Here is a 16,187-nt window from a genome sequence, read left to right on the forward strand (position 1 = left end):
CTCCTGAGCTTTAACTATGGGGGTTGGAGTATGGCACCCCCATGATCTATAAAACCCATGTGAAATTACATGGCCCTCCCTTCATATTAAAAAAGAAAAGTGAATTCTGATGGTATTAAAAGATAAAATGTTGATCTTACCCAGTACTCTAAATTTGTGCACTTCTGAGTTTCTAAACTTTTTCTGTATCATCTACTGGCCTTCATATGTTATCCGCAACTTCTGCAAAATTCCCCCAAAATTCCAATTTAATTTCTTAGGCTGGCCTGCGATATTAGTGAGGTCATGAGTCAAAGAGATAACTACAGTTCTATCAAAATGGATGTCCTGTTGGCACCATGAACTCGGCATATCCAGAACTAACTTTCATCATCTTTTCTTGCAAACTAACCTTCTAAATTCCTTCTATCTGCCAGTGACATCAGCATTCTTCTTGTCATCCAGGTTTATGATTTTTGTTGTTCTCACCCTCCATTACCACCACTCCCATATCTAACCAGTTGCCTAATCTTCTTCTTTCTGCCTCACCACATCTCTTCCATTTCTTCCTTTCTCATGATCATAGCCCCAGCTCAAGCACTCCTCAGCTCTTAACTGAACTGATACAATACCTTCCTAGTTAGTCTCCCTGACCATCTACTCCAAGACTCCACTCTACATTCTATACGGCCACCATATTATTTTTTCTAAATTTCAGATATAGCTTTGTCACTGCTCTACTCAACACTTGCCAGTGGTTCCCTATGTGTTGATTACTTCCCAGAATAGAATGTAAGTTCCTTAAGGAGAAGAAAAAAGAATGAAATAGTCCCTATCCTCAAGGAGCTTATCTTCTGTTAGGTGAGGAATGTTGATGTCTTTTTCTTCAGTAAGCACGATTGTTCTTTTTTGACTTTGCTTTTCCCATTTTTCTTTCTAGCTGAAACTGAGAGAAAAAGTAGGTGATTGTTTGCTCTGGCAACAGTATTCTATATAGAAAGATAGATAAGGGAGATTTTTTTTAAATTTTCTTAAAATTATATAAATTGAAAATTAAGACTTATTACATATTTCTATAAAATGTGAAATATCTATAAAATTTGAAATTACCTATAAAAATATCGCAAGAATATTGGTATATTGGTATATATTAAGTGCTTACTAAATGCTTGTAGATCAATAAATTCATTAATTAGTGTCAATATTCCTAACTTTTAATTTCCATACATCAGGGAAGTTTTTTGTTAGGATGTTAGGATAACATGAAAGCATGTTATGTAATAGATTACTAATTAACACAGCCAACATAAACACACAGTTAATAAAGGCAGTTTTCCATCTGACACTATACAAGTAGCCTAGCTTCTCTTGGCTGCAGGGAAATTATTTTTATATTCTTCTTAAAACTGAGTTGTTTTCTTTGTTGTTCTTTTAACATTCATAAAACAAAACCAGAACTTGTGGCTGCAAATTCTTAAATGTCATTCTGTTTTTTAAGCTAGTAGAACAAGTCAACATGGTTATTGACAGATAGTATAAAAGGTTTCTTACCATGGGGAGGAGGGCATATGGATGAGGGATTGAGATGGTTAAGTACTGATTTGGGTGAGAGGGAAAGTAAAGAGAATCCAGGTTGAGACTGCTCTGATACCTCTTTTTCTGGTGGAAAAACGATTAGACTTTCTCCCTTATTGATGCATAACTAGAATCAATATGTAGAAATTACGGAAAGATATAGTTTGGCTCAAGGTAAAGAAAAACCTCCTAATTATTAGGGCTGCCTAGAAACAAATGGACTGTCTCATGGAATAGGAAGAAGACTTTTATCACTGAAAGTCATTAAATAAAGGCTGGATGGTCTCTTTTCTGAAATATCAGGGATGGAGTTTGTGCTTTGTTTATGGTTTTATTGCCTTACTTGCTTCCATTTGTTTAGCTAGAATTTAACACAGTGACTATAATGTAATAATTACTCCAAAAAGTAGAGTTTTCACTCTCTACATTCATGCACGTCTTTATAGTCTCTTCCAACTATGAAGTTCTCAGATTCTGAGAGATGTTTTATACAACGTAATCAGAGAACCCTTGGCTAACACAATGCTTTGCATATAGTAAGTCCTCAGTAAATGTTTGTAGCATTAATGGACGAAAGATTGGAAATCTCTTTGGAAGACCACTTACCATTATACTTGGACAGCAGTATGCTCCAAACAAATTGCAAATCAGAATGTGGCTGATATATAGCTATAGTCATACATATACACATACTCACATATACATATGTGTATAAATATATACACACTCACATATACATGTATATATAAATATACACATATGTGTCTATGTATTCTTGTTAGACATCTATATTTCACATATAGCCACAGGCTATACATGTATACATAACATGATAGATAAATAGATATCACACTCATATCTCTCTGGATAAGGACTAGTCCTGTGAACTCATTGGCGTCAGGAACTCCAAGAAGAGGAAATTCCCTCTCCCATTGAAGTCAGAATCTTCCCTGCAGCTTCTAGTCTTAGAGAGTCACTTGGGGCATTAGATTTTAAGTGATTTGCCCATGATCACACAGCTATTATGTGTCAGTCAGGACTCGAATACAGATGTTTTTGTTTTCACAGCTGGGTCTTTATTCATTACGCCATTCTGGTTCTCTTCTATATATCTATATAACTATATCAATGTCTATATCTTTCTCTGTACAAATATATGAATCTAGATCTACATCATATCTAAAATATGTGTGTAAATCAGCGTAATTTTCAGGGTGTCCCACAAGTGTTGTAATTTAAAGTGCTAATAGTTTAAACGGCTCTAAGACTTTTGGGACACCCTGCATATATATGCATGTTACACATACATATATGTAAAATGTATATGTTTACATTTAAAAATATATGTGTGTATGTGTTTAAAGGGAGACAGGCAGAATAAAAGAAAGCAGGAAATGGACAGAGGCAGAGATAAGCAATGACAGACATACTGGTCGTTAGGGGAGACGTCATCCAGAGTTCATTCCTGCTCTGTTTTTACAATCTTATGACTTAGTTTGAAATGTTTTTCCCTTTAATCCCATAAAATAAAGCAGGATAAATGGGAGTCTCTTCCCTATGTAATAATCACTAAGTTATGCTTTGAAAGTTTTCACTGAATATGAAGGATCATTTTTGGAAATCCTGTTGTAATGTTGTATTGGGGAAGGGGCAGGGGTGGATTGGGAGAGGTTAGTGATTAGAGAGTAATTATAATATTTTAAAACCTAACGCCGCACAAGGACCACATCCCTTCAAGAATCAAAGGCTTGAAATTGGCTTATTTTTTAAATCATGTAGGTATGGTTTTTAATTACAGGCTCAAATCAATATCACTTATTCCCTAGATCCAAAATAAGTGAGATGTAGTGATTTGCCTGAATGGTATTGAATATTACTGTCTCCATTGATACAAGGAAGAATTTACAAGCTAGATGGTCTCTCTCTGTGTGTCTGTGTCTGTCTGTGCCTGTATCTGTATGTAGTAAATAGTTGGACCTATCTATCTAAGCAGCCAGGTGATAGGAACAGAATACTGGACTTAGTCAGATAAATCAGAGTTCTAATCTTCCCTCACATGTTTATTAACCATGTGAACCTGAGCAAATCATTTACCCTTTCTCAGCCTCTATTTCCTTGCCTTTAAAAGGATGGTAAATAGTAGCATCTACCTTAGAAAAATGAAGGGGTCAAATGAGATAGCATGAAGATTGCTTTACAAATATTAAAACACATATAAATGTGAGCCACTGTTATATTTTTTCAGATAGATTCATGTCTTTGAAAAATATACCATTCATTCATTCATTCAGAGATCTATTATGTGCAAGGTACTTTGCTAAGTATGGATAGCCCACAACATTTCTTATTAGTCTTAATGTGATTTAATGTCTCATCCTGGTTTCCTCATCTTTACAATGGGGAAGCATCTGTTTCATAGGGTTCTTGTGAAGATCAAATGATATAATGTGTTTGAAGTACTTTGCAAATCTTAGAGTGCTATGTATATAAATGTGATTTGTTATCATTTTATAAGTATCATGTGTATATATGTATTTGATAGAATGTAAGCTCCAATGTAAGGAATATATATTATCTGGCTTCTTGTGTTTCTCAAGGGAAGCTGGTAGCAGCAGTGGAAGGTACCACACCATAACTAGAATCACAAGATCTGGCCTTAAGTCCCAGTTCTGCCCTTTAAAACCCATGTTACTTTGCACAGATTATGAGAACTTCCCTGAGATTGTTTATTTGGGTACCCCATAACAAAAGAAATTGCTCATTAAGCAGCATAACATGGGAAAGCTGTTATTTGCATGCCTATCCAGACATTTCTTTATTCTTTACTTCATTATTTTCAGTCATTTGTGACCTGTCTGATGCTTACATATTTATATTTGTGATGTCAGTCAATCAGCACTGATTAATTAAACTCTTACAATGTGCCAGACACTGTACCAAATCCTGACAGGATTTAAGGAGACGATGAAAAGACAAAAATATCCCCTGCCCTCAAGGAAGGCACTTTTGAAGCAGAAGACACCATGTAAATAAATACAAAATCCATAGAACATGTGGGAAGTAAGCTTAAAGGAGACTAATAGCTGGGGAATGGGAAGAACCCTCCTATTAAAGGTGATGTTTGAGCTGAATCTTAAAGAAAAATTCCATATTCAGATGAGGATGAAAATCCTACTAAGCATGGGGGAAAGCATTGCAAAGTCATAGAAAGGTAGAGGTAGGAAGGGGCTACATTGTCCAGACCTTTCAGCGTCAGTTTTGATGCTTTCAGTACCAAACAGAGGAATCCTTTTTTTTTTTTAAATAACTTTTTATTGATAGAACTCATGCCAGGGTAATTTTTTACAGCATTATCCCTTGCATTCACTTCTGTTCCGATTTTTCCCCTCCCTCCCTCCACCCTCTCCCCCAGATGGCAAGCAATCCTTTACATGTTGAATAAGTTACAGTATATCCTGGATACAATATACGAGTGCAGAACCGAACAGTTTTCTTGTTGTACAGGGAGAATTGAATTCAGAAGGTATAAATAATCCGGGAAGAAAAATAAAAATGCGAGCAGTTTATATTCATCTCCCAGTGTTCTTTCTTTGGGTGTAGCTGCTTCTGTCCATCTTTGATCAATTAAAGCTCTCTTTATCAAAGAGATCCACTTCCATCAGAATACGTCCTCAAACAGTATCGTTGTTGAGGTATATAATGATCTCCTGGTTCTGCTCATTTCACTCAGCATCAGTTCATGTAAGTCTTGCCAGTCCTCTCTGTATTCATCCTGCTGGTCATTCCTTACAGAACAATAATATTCCATAATGTTCATATACCACAATTTACTCAACCATTCTCCAATTGATGGGCATCCATTCATTTTCCAGCTTCTAGCCACTACAAACAGGGCTGCCACAAACATTTTGGCACATACAGCTCCCTTTCCCTTCTTTAGTATCTCTTTGGGGTATAAGCCCAGTAGAAACACTGCTGGATCAAAGGGGATGCACACAGAGGAATCCTGAAACTAATAAGGAGCCACTGGAGTTTCCTGAGACTGAGACAGTAGGGAGATTAGATTGAGTGACTTGGACAGACACATGAATAAATTTCTGGAGTACCGAGGAATGCAATAGCACAGACTGCTTGAAATCAACCCTGGTCCATGAGCTCAGTCTTTTCTCAAGTTCCCTGGATCATTTTTCTGTTCCTTCATCTAGTTCCCCAATCATTTTTCCTTAAGAAACTTTTTAAGAGGTTAAATTATTATCCTTGGGAAAAGGAGTGAATAATTGCTTGCTGGGATGGCTAGCTCAGAGAAACATCCAGGAGAACAAATAGCAGGGGAAGAAATAAAAATAATCCCTTTGTACAAATTAGCAAAAGGTCAAGAATCCAATAGGATCGTTATATGCCGGTGTATTATAAGATAGGGTTGGTCTGAGTCATAGAGTCACAAGCTAAGTGCAGCAGACTTCTGTGAGGACACAGTCATGTGGTGTCACACATGACCGTATGTGAGAATACCTAGAAAATAAAGCATAATATTGCTAATAAAAAGATCACTGTCTCTTCCTGTTGGCTCCTAGAGGAAGACAGAATTTGACTGCCACAATGAATGAATGAATTAAGGGAAGAAGGGAGAGAGGAAGGGATAAATAACTGAAGAGTGAATGAATGAATTCATATATGCTTGTATATATTATCTCATCTATCCCTTACATAGGAAATACAATGGTTCTCTGTTGCCTTCAATATCAAATATAAAATCAGTTGTTTGGTATTTAAAAGACTTCTCAATCTCTCCACCTTTTAAAACCTTTCAGTCTTATGGTTCCCTACATTGAAGCTACACTTTTCTTGCTATTTTTCAAATACAACACTTGTTTTTTTCAGTGCCTTTTGAGGTACAAATAGAAAAACTACAATTCCTGCCTTCTAAGAGCTTATAGTCTTTGTGTGATAACTCAGAAAACTCAGAAAGGGGCTACTCCAGAGAACTTTTTTTCTCCATACATCCTGTGACACATCTCTCTCTTATTCAAATGGATGTTCCCAGGTAGACCAGCATTCTAGAGATAGGCAAGTTCTGATTAGGTCTTCAAGAGTGGGAGTATCTGGCTGTATTGGACTAATCATTCACTGTATGGCGCACACCAGTTTAGCAGTACATAATGCAAGCTGAGAATCATGCAGCTGGGCTCCCTTTTTCCTGCCAGCACATCCCTCTTTATTGTCAAACTGTATTTTTCTTTCCCCTGTGGACTGGAAGCCTTCTGAATATGGCAAAAGCTCATGTACCTTATTCCAGGTACATGAACATAAAAAGAGCTTTAAATAATGGCGGGTGGGCACTTAGCTTTCCATCAACTAATCTGCTGTATTTGCTCATTCCTTTATTACAAACATATAAGGATATCCATCATAAGTTTTATGCCATCTTGCCTTTTTTCAAAGCTGTATTGGTAATCGTTTCCTATTTGTTTCATATGTATGTCTTCATTCTCCTGAAGTTAGTGTTAGCACTTCCAAGCAGACTGTGTCTTTTCTCCCTTTTTTTCTTTCACTCTCAATGTCTCAAAACACCTCAGTGTTCAATATCTATGTATTGAATATTAAATGAATGAGTAAGTAGGTGAACTCTTTAAAAAACCCTACTTTTTCTCTCTTCTTAAAATTATCACCTTATAAACATTGTAAGCTCGTAGCAGAAAAAGAAGGAAACCATCATAAATGACTAATTTAATGGAATGAATTAATTGGTAAAAATTTCATAGTTATTTTTGTAGGCAAGATCATGACATGCACATATAGGTCATATAGATACTTATATACATTATCTAATCAGTATAATATAAAACAAAAATAACTTCAAAAACATGTATACACAAGTGTGTGTGTGTGTGTGTGTGTGTGTGTGTGTGTGTGTGTGTGTGTGTGTGTAAGTAAAGGAAAGAGTTGCTAGAATCCCAGACCTAGAATCAGAAAGACTCCTATTTCTTAGTTCATATCTGACACTTACTAGCACATTAGTGTGCTAGTATACACACACACACACACACACACACACACACACACGTGACCATCCTGAGCAAGTCACTTTATACTTTTTGCATCCGTTTTCTCATCTTGAAAATGAGCTGGAGAAGGAAAATATAAAACACTTCAGTTTCTTTGCCAAGAAAACTCCAAATGGGGTCACAGACAATTAGGCTACTGAAATGAATGAACAACAACCGTTGACTATCCACATAGGTCTTTCTAGAAGTGGCTTATACAGAAACAAAAATAGGCATCTCTTACAATTCTTCCCCTCAATCTTCTCCAAAGGAATTTTTGATTCCTGCCAGGAAAGAAAGCTGGAGAGGGGCTCTGGCCACTCCACAGAAGAAAGTAGGACTGGACAACAATTTTCTTTGATCCATTATTACTATTTTTAAGCTAGGTGGTATAATTTTAAAATTCAATTGTTAGATCGATTCCTAATCATTACTTCTTGAAGGGAAAGGAAAGCCCCAAACTCTGTATCCAAGGCTTGATTCCTTCCCACCAAATGTCAGCTACACAATGAGCAAAGATAGCAAATAGCAAAAAAAAACTATTTAGCTAATAGTAAAACAGAAGCCAGAGACAGTTTACGTATGAGAATATGTAGAAGACATTACAAATTAAATGAACTCTTCCTTTGGAAGTGAGATAACTCAGTTCAGTCAGGAAAGAGCCCCAAATCTCAGCCAAAAAAATTCCCCAAAGTGTCTAATGTAGCAGTCTAGAGATAAGGATATGATAGAGACTTCTAGCTCCTCTCATACTGACTTCTTCTTAGAGTCTTTGTCTCCCTTCAGCAACTTGAATAGGTATCTGCTGTCTTGATACTAGAAGCCAGAAGAGCCTAGATCTCCTCTCTGCCACACAGTATCTCCCTACCATCCCTCTCTATAGCTGTGGGGCATTGACCTCTATCAATGAGGAGAAGGCCCCAAACAAACAATCCTTACAGAAAAGAGTTAAATCCACTTATATATGTATTTGTGTATAAATATAAATGAGGGAAAGAAGGAGAAAGAGAATATGAAAATTCCCATTTCATTTCTTCATATTCTTTCCTATACAATCTTAACTAACTTTACTTTGCTTAAATCTTATCTATTTCTATCTTTAGCTAAAGCCAGACTACTAGTAAATTTTGGTATGGTATTTGTGGAAAAAAGAACCAGAAGTCCTGCCAATTCAATTTCAATTACTTTCACCTTCATCTTTTTTTTAAAAAATGTCTATCTTTTGTTTTTGCTATCACCTTCATTTATTATTTTTTTCCTTCTTCCTCCTTCCCAGAAAGCTATCTCCACTAACAAAGTATAAAAAGAAAAAAAAAAAGAAAAAAAAAAGAAAAGGAAGTTAAGCAAAACTAATCAGTGCATTAACCAAAACCAAGATTATATGTACTATTCCACACCCTTATTTCCCCATCTCTACAAAAAAAGGAAGGGAGGTTAATTCCCAAATAGGTCTCTTTTTTTAGCTCCAAGCTTGGGCATTGTAATCATTTCTATCTCTAAAGTTCTTAGTGGTAGAATCCTATTGGTTGACAAAAATAGAGTATTGACAAAAGCATCAGTGTCTAAGAAATTTGGAGGGTTTATTTTTATTTTAACTGAACTAATTGTACATTTCAGTTTTTTATGAAAAGAAATGCTTAGTACCTTGGAAAACCTATTTGAAGGAAATAGCAAAAATATTTTGCAGTGTCTAATAATCAGTTGTTTCACATTTATTTTTTCATAGGATGATCTTCATAATATACTCAGTATTGGGAAGTGGGCTCATATTCATTCTTTTGTTTGCTCTTGGAAAAGCTAAAAATTAGTGATGCGAAAGTCCTGTACATTTAAGTCTCTGCTTTTAAATATTCAACAGCAATAGAAACCTATCATTACTTAGGAAAGTGGCAAGAATATTTTCTCCGTACTGTCCAACTAGCTTTTAACATTCCTGAGCAATTTAAATATAGAGTGGACAAACATTAAGTCTTCAAGACATAAATGTTTGTATATAAGAGGCTCATCTTTGCTCTGCATTACGGAAAGCTATCTTTCTTGATGAATGAACTGTCTTAAAAGCAATTTCCACAGATGGTTAAGATGTGTATCAAAAGCATGTTTTTTTAAAAAAAATTTATAGTTGAGGAAAGCTGGGCTCTTTAAAAAGACGCTCAAATGGACACATCAAACCTGCTCATTAAAAAAAAAAAAAAACAGAACACACATATGGAAAAGCAGTCAAGGTGTTTGCTTACCGGGTTGGGGAACACAAGGGAGCTTTCTGGACATGATGTTCTATATCCACGCAAAATCACTTGCCGTGAAAAATTAAGTGTCTTTCTGTTTGCAACTGATGGAAACAAAATTAGAGGTAAACCCTTTTGTTTCACATTGGAATCAGTCACACATAGAAACATCCAAGAAAAACCCCAAAGTAGAGCTTATTTGGTATCTAATGAAATGCCACAGGCATTTATTAAGTTTCTCCTGTATGCCAGGCAAGGTACTAAGTACGAGAGACACACAAAAAATGCAGAAAATCGTCCTTACCCTCAAAGAAGTCATGGCCTAATCAGAGAGACAACTTTGGAGCTTACAAGAGACTTTTTTGATACTCTTTTTTGGTAATGTGGCTAATCTAGAAATATGTTCTGCGTGATTTCACATGTATAATTGATATGATTTTGCTTGTTTTCTCAGTGGATGGCAGAAGGACCGGAGGGAGAGAGAATTCAGAACTGATAATTTTTTTAATGTTAAAAAAAGGGAAAGGCACAAATAGTTGACTGCCACCGTTTTTCCCAGCAAATTCAGTGGCCCCCATAGTAATAATTTTGACAGATCAGTGTGTAGGATGGCATCCTTATGAGAAGAGCTTTCATCTTTCTTCTGAGAGGGAGTAAAAGACAAATCTCTGATATATTCTTGTGAAGCTTTACCATTTTCCTTTCTTTAGGATCTTGAGCCCAGGGATCTTCAAGAGATGGTCTCCTGAGACAGGGGCAGGCAGACTTAAGTTGGAAAACTTGATCCTTGTCTCTTTCACATACGTAGACTAGGGTTTATAAAACCCTTAATTTTACATTGTTAAAGCTAATAAAAATTAAAAATGGATTGGGAAGCACTGGGCTGGGGCACACTAGAAAAGACAGCCTGCAGAAAGTGGAAATTAAGCTGAGTCTTCAAAGAAGCCCAGGAGGAGTCGAGGAGGTAAATGGATAGAAAGAGTGTGTTCCAAGCATAGAGTTGGGAGGGATGGCCAGTGCAAAGGCATGGAGTCTGCGAATGGATCATACTATCAGAATATTGGTTGAAAACACTCAGGATATTTTCCATGGAGAAGAGAAAGTTTAAAAGGAACGTGAGAGTAGTCTTAAATTATTGAAAAAATCATCACAAATGGGTTTAGATTTATTCTGTTTGGCCCCAGAAGACAAAATCTGAGGAGTAATGGATGGAAAGTTCAAAGAGCCAAACTTAGGCCCAAAATAAGAAGCAAATTTTCCAATAATTAAAACAATCCCGAAATGGAATGGGCCACTTCACCAGATAGTGGGGGGTTTCTCAATGCCAGTCTTCAAGCAAAGAGTAGATGACATACATTGCGGAAGGGATTCTTGCTCACTTATAGGCTGAACTGAATGACCTTTGAGATTCTGTGACTCAGCATCTACTCACAAAAGAGCAAAAAAAAATGAACCTGCCAAGAATTTGGCCCAAGGCCCAGCTAAGCCCAGTCATTCTGAGAGCATTTGTTGGGGAAATGGCAAGGTTCGCAATAGAGAGAGACCAGAAAAGAGGCTGCAGCAGTAGCAGGGGTGCTTCTGTTCCTATAAGCAATGGTACTAGAGCTCTACCATCTCAATACTGAATAAGCCTGAAAAAAGGAAGCAGAGGTTCATAGGAAGATGAAATTTTGAGCAATATCTGGGACTGGCCAACTATACCCAGAAGAAATCCAAACTGGGATGATTGTGTTAAAGGCCTTGAAGGAATCTATTTTCAAGATACCTAGGAGACAGGGAAGATAGAACACAACAATTAGAATCAAGAAGACCTAAATTTGAATATTTCCCCAGATCCTGGGCAGTCACTTAATACTCTTACTGTTTCTTTATATGTAAGATGCAGGTAATGAAAGCAACTGCTTCAGAGAATTATTATGAGGATCAACTAAAATATGTTAAGTGCTTTGCAAATGTTAAACACTATATAAAGTTTAGTTATAACATCAACAATAATGTTATTATTTTAAAACTCTCTGAAGGGAGAAATATTCCAGAAGCATAGGAAATATTATGATTTGCCCAGTTACTAAAGAAAGATGATATCAGTAATTTTGGCTTTATATACCAATTTTCTTTTCCTATAAAATATTTATAAGAATCATCTGTGTATACATAGATGGACATCCTTGATGAAGATAGGAGATGGACGCAGTCAAGTTTTTGTAGACTGTTTTCTTTTTTATGTCATCTAACTATCTTTATTCTTTTTTTAACTTTTATTTTGTATTTTATTTTTCCCCAGTTACAAGTAAGAAAAAATTTTAACATTCGTTTTTAAAACTTTGAGTTCCAGACTCTCTCCCTTCCTTCCTTTCCACTCACCCATTTCCACACATTAAGAATGCAAGTAATTCAATGCAGGTTATATATGCATAGTCATGCAAAACATTTCCATAATAATTATGTTGTAAAAGAAAACATCAGACCAAAAAAACCCTTTATAAAAATAAACTTTTAAAAAGTATACTTTCATTTGCATTCAGACACCATCAGTTCTTTCTCTGGATATAGAAAGCATTTTTCATCGTAACTCCTTCAAAGTTGTCTTGGATCATTAGGGATACCCATCAACCGGGGAATGGATGAATACATCATTGTATGTGATTTTGATAGAATACTATCACACTATAAGAAATACTGAGCAAGACGCTCTCAAAAAACCCTGGAAAGACGTCCATAAGCTGATACAAAGGGAAATATACTATGTACACAGTAACAGCAGTACCATAAGATGATCAGCTGTGAATGACATAACTGTTCTCAACAATACAATGATCAGACTATTTTCTACAATGGACTGCATCCTCCCACTAACACTAGGTAAAAATTAATTTCTTTCTATTTATCTATAGAAGCTAAAACAATGTTTGTAGGGCACAAAGTAAGTTATTGATGGGAATCAGGAAAGAACTAACATTTGTATCAGGCTATGAAGGATGAGTAAGAACCAAATAGGAGAAGAACAATAGGAAAGATACAGGGAGAAACAATAGCAAAGATATCAATACTTTGGAGCTCACTGCATTTTGAAGGAATACAAAGTAGCCCAGTTTATCTAATATGTAGAGAGAATTAATATGAGATTAGAAAGATGAGTTGGGGTCATACAGAATACTTTGAAGGATAGAGGAGTTTGATTTTCACTTAGATAGTAGGGAGCTATTGAAGACTTTTGCTCAGAATAATGGTTCAAATGGATCTCTCCAAAAGATAATTCTGGCCATGGAAACAATCAGTCCATCAATCAAGTATTAAGTGATGACCAGGCATTCCACACTAAGGATAAGGAAACAATGAATGAATGTTTCAATTTCTATTCTCAAGGAGCTTACATTCCAAAAAGGAGAGACCACGGAGACATGGATGCACATCTATAGAATAAGTATGGCATGTCAAGTGTTCTCCATCCTTTAATTTCCCCAGACTTCACCTTTCCCTGAAATTCTCATCCTATATTTTTCTTCCGTTTCTCTATGAAACACTTGGGAAAAGTTAGCTACATTAACTGTTTCTACTTGCTATCCCTTCACTCCTCAGTTCTCTGCAGTGTGAATTCTCACCACATCACTCACCTAAATTCGTTCTCTCCAGAGTTATCCAGAGCTGTTCATTTCTAATTCCAATGGCCTTTTTCTCCACCCTCACCTCACCCTTCTCAATCTCTCTGCAGCATTTGACTCTGCTGACCATGCTCTCCTCCTGGCCACATTCTCCTTTCCAAGTTCTCATGACACTATTCTCACTTCATTCTCCTCCAACCCACAGATTCTCTTCCTGGCTCATCATTCAGGCCATGTGGGTATTCTCTAGGGTTTGGTCCTATGCCTTCTACTTCTTTCCACATGCTCTTTTGGTGACCTTATTCATTAAATCAGTGATTTCTCTAAATCAGTGACTCTCAAATCGCTATACCCAATACTACCCTCTTCCCTCTGATTCATTTCCCCCACACCAATTGTATTTTTGGACATTGCAAAAGAAGTGGATTTCATGAAAGCATCTCACCTTCAATTGAGCTCATTACACACATAGTGTCATCCCAACTCATTCCTTTTCCAAACTGTCCCATTTTTGTTAAAGCTGCCACCATCATGTCTCTCGGATTTGTAATCTTGGGATTATCCTTAATTTGCATTCTCCCTCACCCCAATTTTTCAATTAGTTGGAAATATTGCATTTTCTACCTCAAGAGCATCCCTTGTATCAGAGCAGAGATCATGGAAGTAGGTATTGCAGTGGTCTAGTTTATAGTGAGTGATAATGAAAGCCTCTTTTAAGATGATAGCCGAGGGAATATAGAGGAAGAAACAAATGTGAAATACATCACAGTAGTATAATTAACAGGACCAAATAACAGATTAATAGGAGAGCTTTGGGAGAGAGAGGAGTATCAAAGAGAATATCAACATGGGAGCCCACGTGAATGGCCACCCAGAAGAGCCATCATGAATGGATTTGAAATCAAAAGACTTCGGCTTCAAATTCTGCCTCCATCAGTTACCACCTGTATGATCTAGGCCAAGTCACTTAACTCTTTTGAACTTCAAATGTCCTCGTCTATTAAAATGAAATCTGCTAGACAGGATTTAGGATTGGAGGGATACGATGAACGCAGAGGATTTGAAAGAAAAGTTCAATTACTGCAGCTCAGAGTGCTTGTGTCCCACTGTTCCTAAATAAGTTCTGCTGGGCAATGGGATTGGTGGCTCTCAATGGGCTTGATGGGCTGATGCAGGGAGTGGGATTGGCCCATATCAGTGTGGATCGCTTGTCAAGGAAAACGTCATCATGGAATGACGGAAAGAGTGTTCTTAAGACCACATGAAAGGAATTTATTTTAGAAGGCTGCCAAATGTGAAGTTACAGCCCACTGAGTGTGGCTCTGCCTTAGGAAAACCTGCATTGTTTTACAAGCCAGGAATGAAAGTCAGAAACTATACCTATTCCTCCCTTATCCACTTATGGTTACTCAAGGAGATTGATCTATTCGGCTTCTAAATCTACTTCTAGCTCTAAATCTATGATCTCAAGAGGAAACCTGTTGGGAAAGAATGTTGCTGTAGTTTGGGGATAGATCAATGTAATTTCCTAAGAATCCCAGCAATTAGCACAGTGCCTGGCACGTAATATGCACTGTATAAATAAATGCTCCATCCGTCTCTCTGCTCGTCTAGTGGTCACTGGAGAGTAATACAGATGCTAAGCAGGAGCGCCCTGCATATACTATTTTTCTCCCATCCCATCCCAAATTAAGCCCTAAATGATTTTGAAATACTTAATTTGTTTTTTTCTTTCAGTCCTCTGTCATAAATAGTGACATTATCTTCGTGAAGTTGCATGCCCCCTGGGAGGTGCTAGGCAGATATGCAGAAGTCATGAATGTCAGAATGCCTTTCAGGTAAGGGTTAATACACTTTCTCCCCTTTTTCTTTGTTTCTTCCCTTTGCACTTAATGTCTCTTTCTCTATTTGTTGTGAATTCAGAAAAATATGACCAAAGTGCAGATGGAAAAGCTATTGGGCTCTAATAATCAGGAGAAAAATAATTAGAGGAATAATTAGTACCTAATAATTAGAAGAAATACTTCATACCTTTAGAAATTGCAAATAAGGTAGAATGATCAGTGGTGAATTCATTGCCCTTCAGGGAGAGTTCTTACAGTTTCATATATGAACAGCCTGATTTTGTGAAAGAGACACCAGTCTCAATGCTATTTTCATTTTAAAGCGCTGCTATTTTTAAAGATCTGTTTAACATATGTTGCTACTTCTGAATGGTCATCCTACTGATATCAGTGTAATGATAGGATCCAAGCTATACATACACATATACTCTCTCTTCTCTCTCTCTCTCTCTCATACACATTCATTCTCTCTCTTCTCTCTCTTTCACACACATACTCTCTCCTCTCTCTCTCTCTCTTTCTCTCTCTGTCTCTCTCTGTCTCTCTCACTTTAGTTCTAATCTGCAAAAGAATATGTCCAAGATAAACTCATCATCTTGAATCTCAACTCCATATGCATTAGCTTTGGTGACTCCATCAAAGAGTCAACTACTGCTTTAAATATCCAGACTATTAGAGGCAGCATAGTATCATTATGAGGAATTCTCAGGAAGACCTAAATTCAAGTCCTATCAACTGACTTAACACTGACTGTGAGATCCTGAAAAAAAAAAAAATCCCAACTTCTCATTAACCCAGGAATCTTTCTAGGTAGTAAAGCATTGAAGAAAGTTTTACAGCTTATATACTGCACTTCGGTTACAGTGGAGTATAGTATAGGTTACACTACACATTGTAATGCAGTGAAGATAGCTT

At 36.6% G+C, this 16,187-nt stretch overlaps 1 protein-coding gene across 5 annotated transcripts in view; it reads left to right on the top strand.

Moving 5' to 3' along the window:
- ANO4 (anoctamin 4) overlaps positions 1-16,187 on the top strand; it is a 392,142-nt gene that overhangs the window by 253,111 nt on the left and 122,844 nt on the right. For 4 of the 5 annotated variants that reach the window (XM_052001731.1, XM_052001734.1, XM_052001735.1 and 1 more), the window contains one exon: positions 15,166-15,266. In XM_052001731.1, the coding sequence (XP_051857691.1) occupies positions 15,166-15,266 (101 nt within the window). Of the gene's footprint in view, positions 1-15,165; positions 15,267-16,187 lie in introns of those variants that run through there. The other variant, XM_052001736.1, reaches the window with a different exon arrangement.

This window comes from Antechinus flavipes, chromosome 5, assembly GCF_016432865.1.
Source record: "Antechinus flavipes isolate AdamAnt ecotype Samford, QLD, Australia chromosome 5, AdamAnt_v2, whole genome shotgun sequence".
In the NCBI taxonomy this organism is placed as follows: Eukaryota; Metazoa; Chordata; class Mammalia; order Dasyuromorphia; family Dasyuridae; genus Antechinus; species Antechinus flavipes.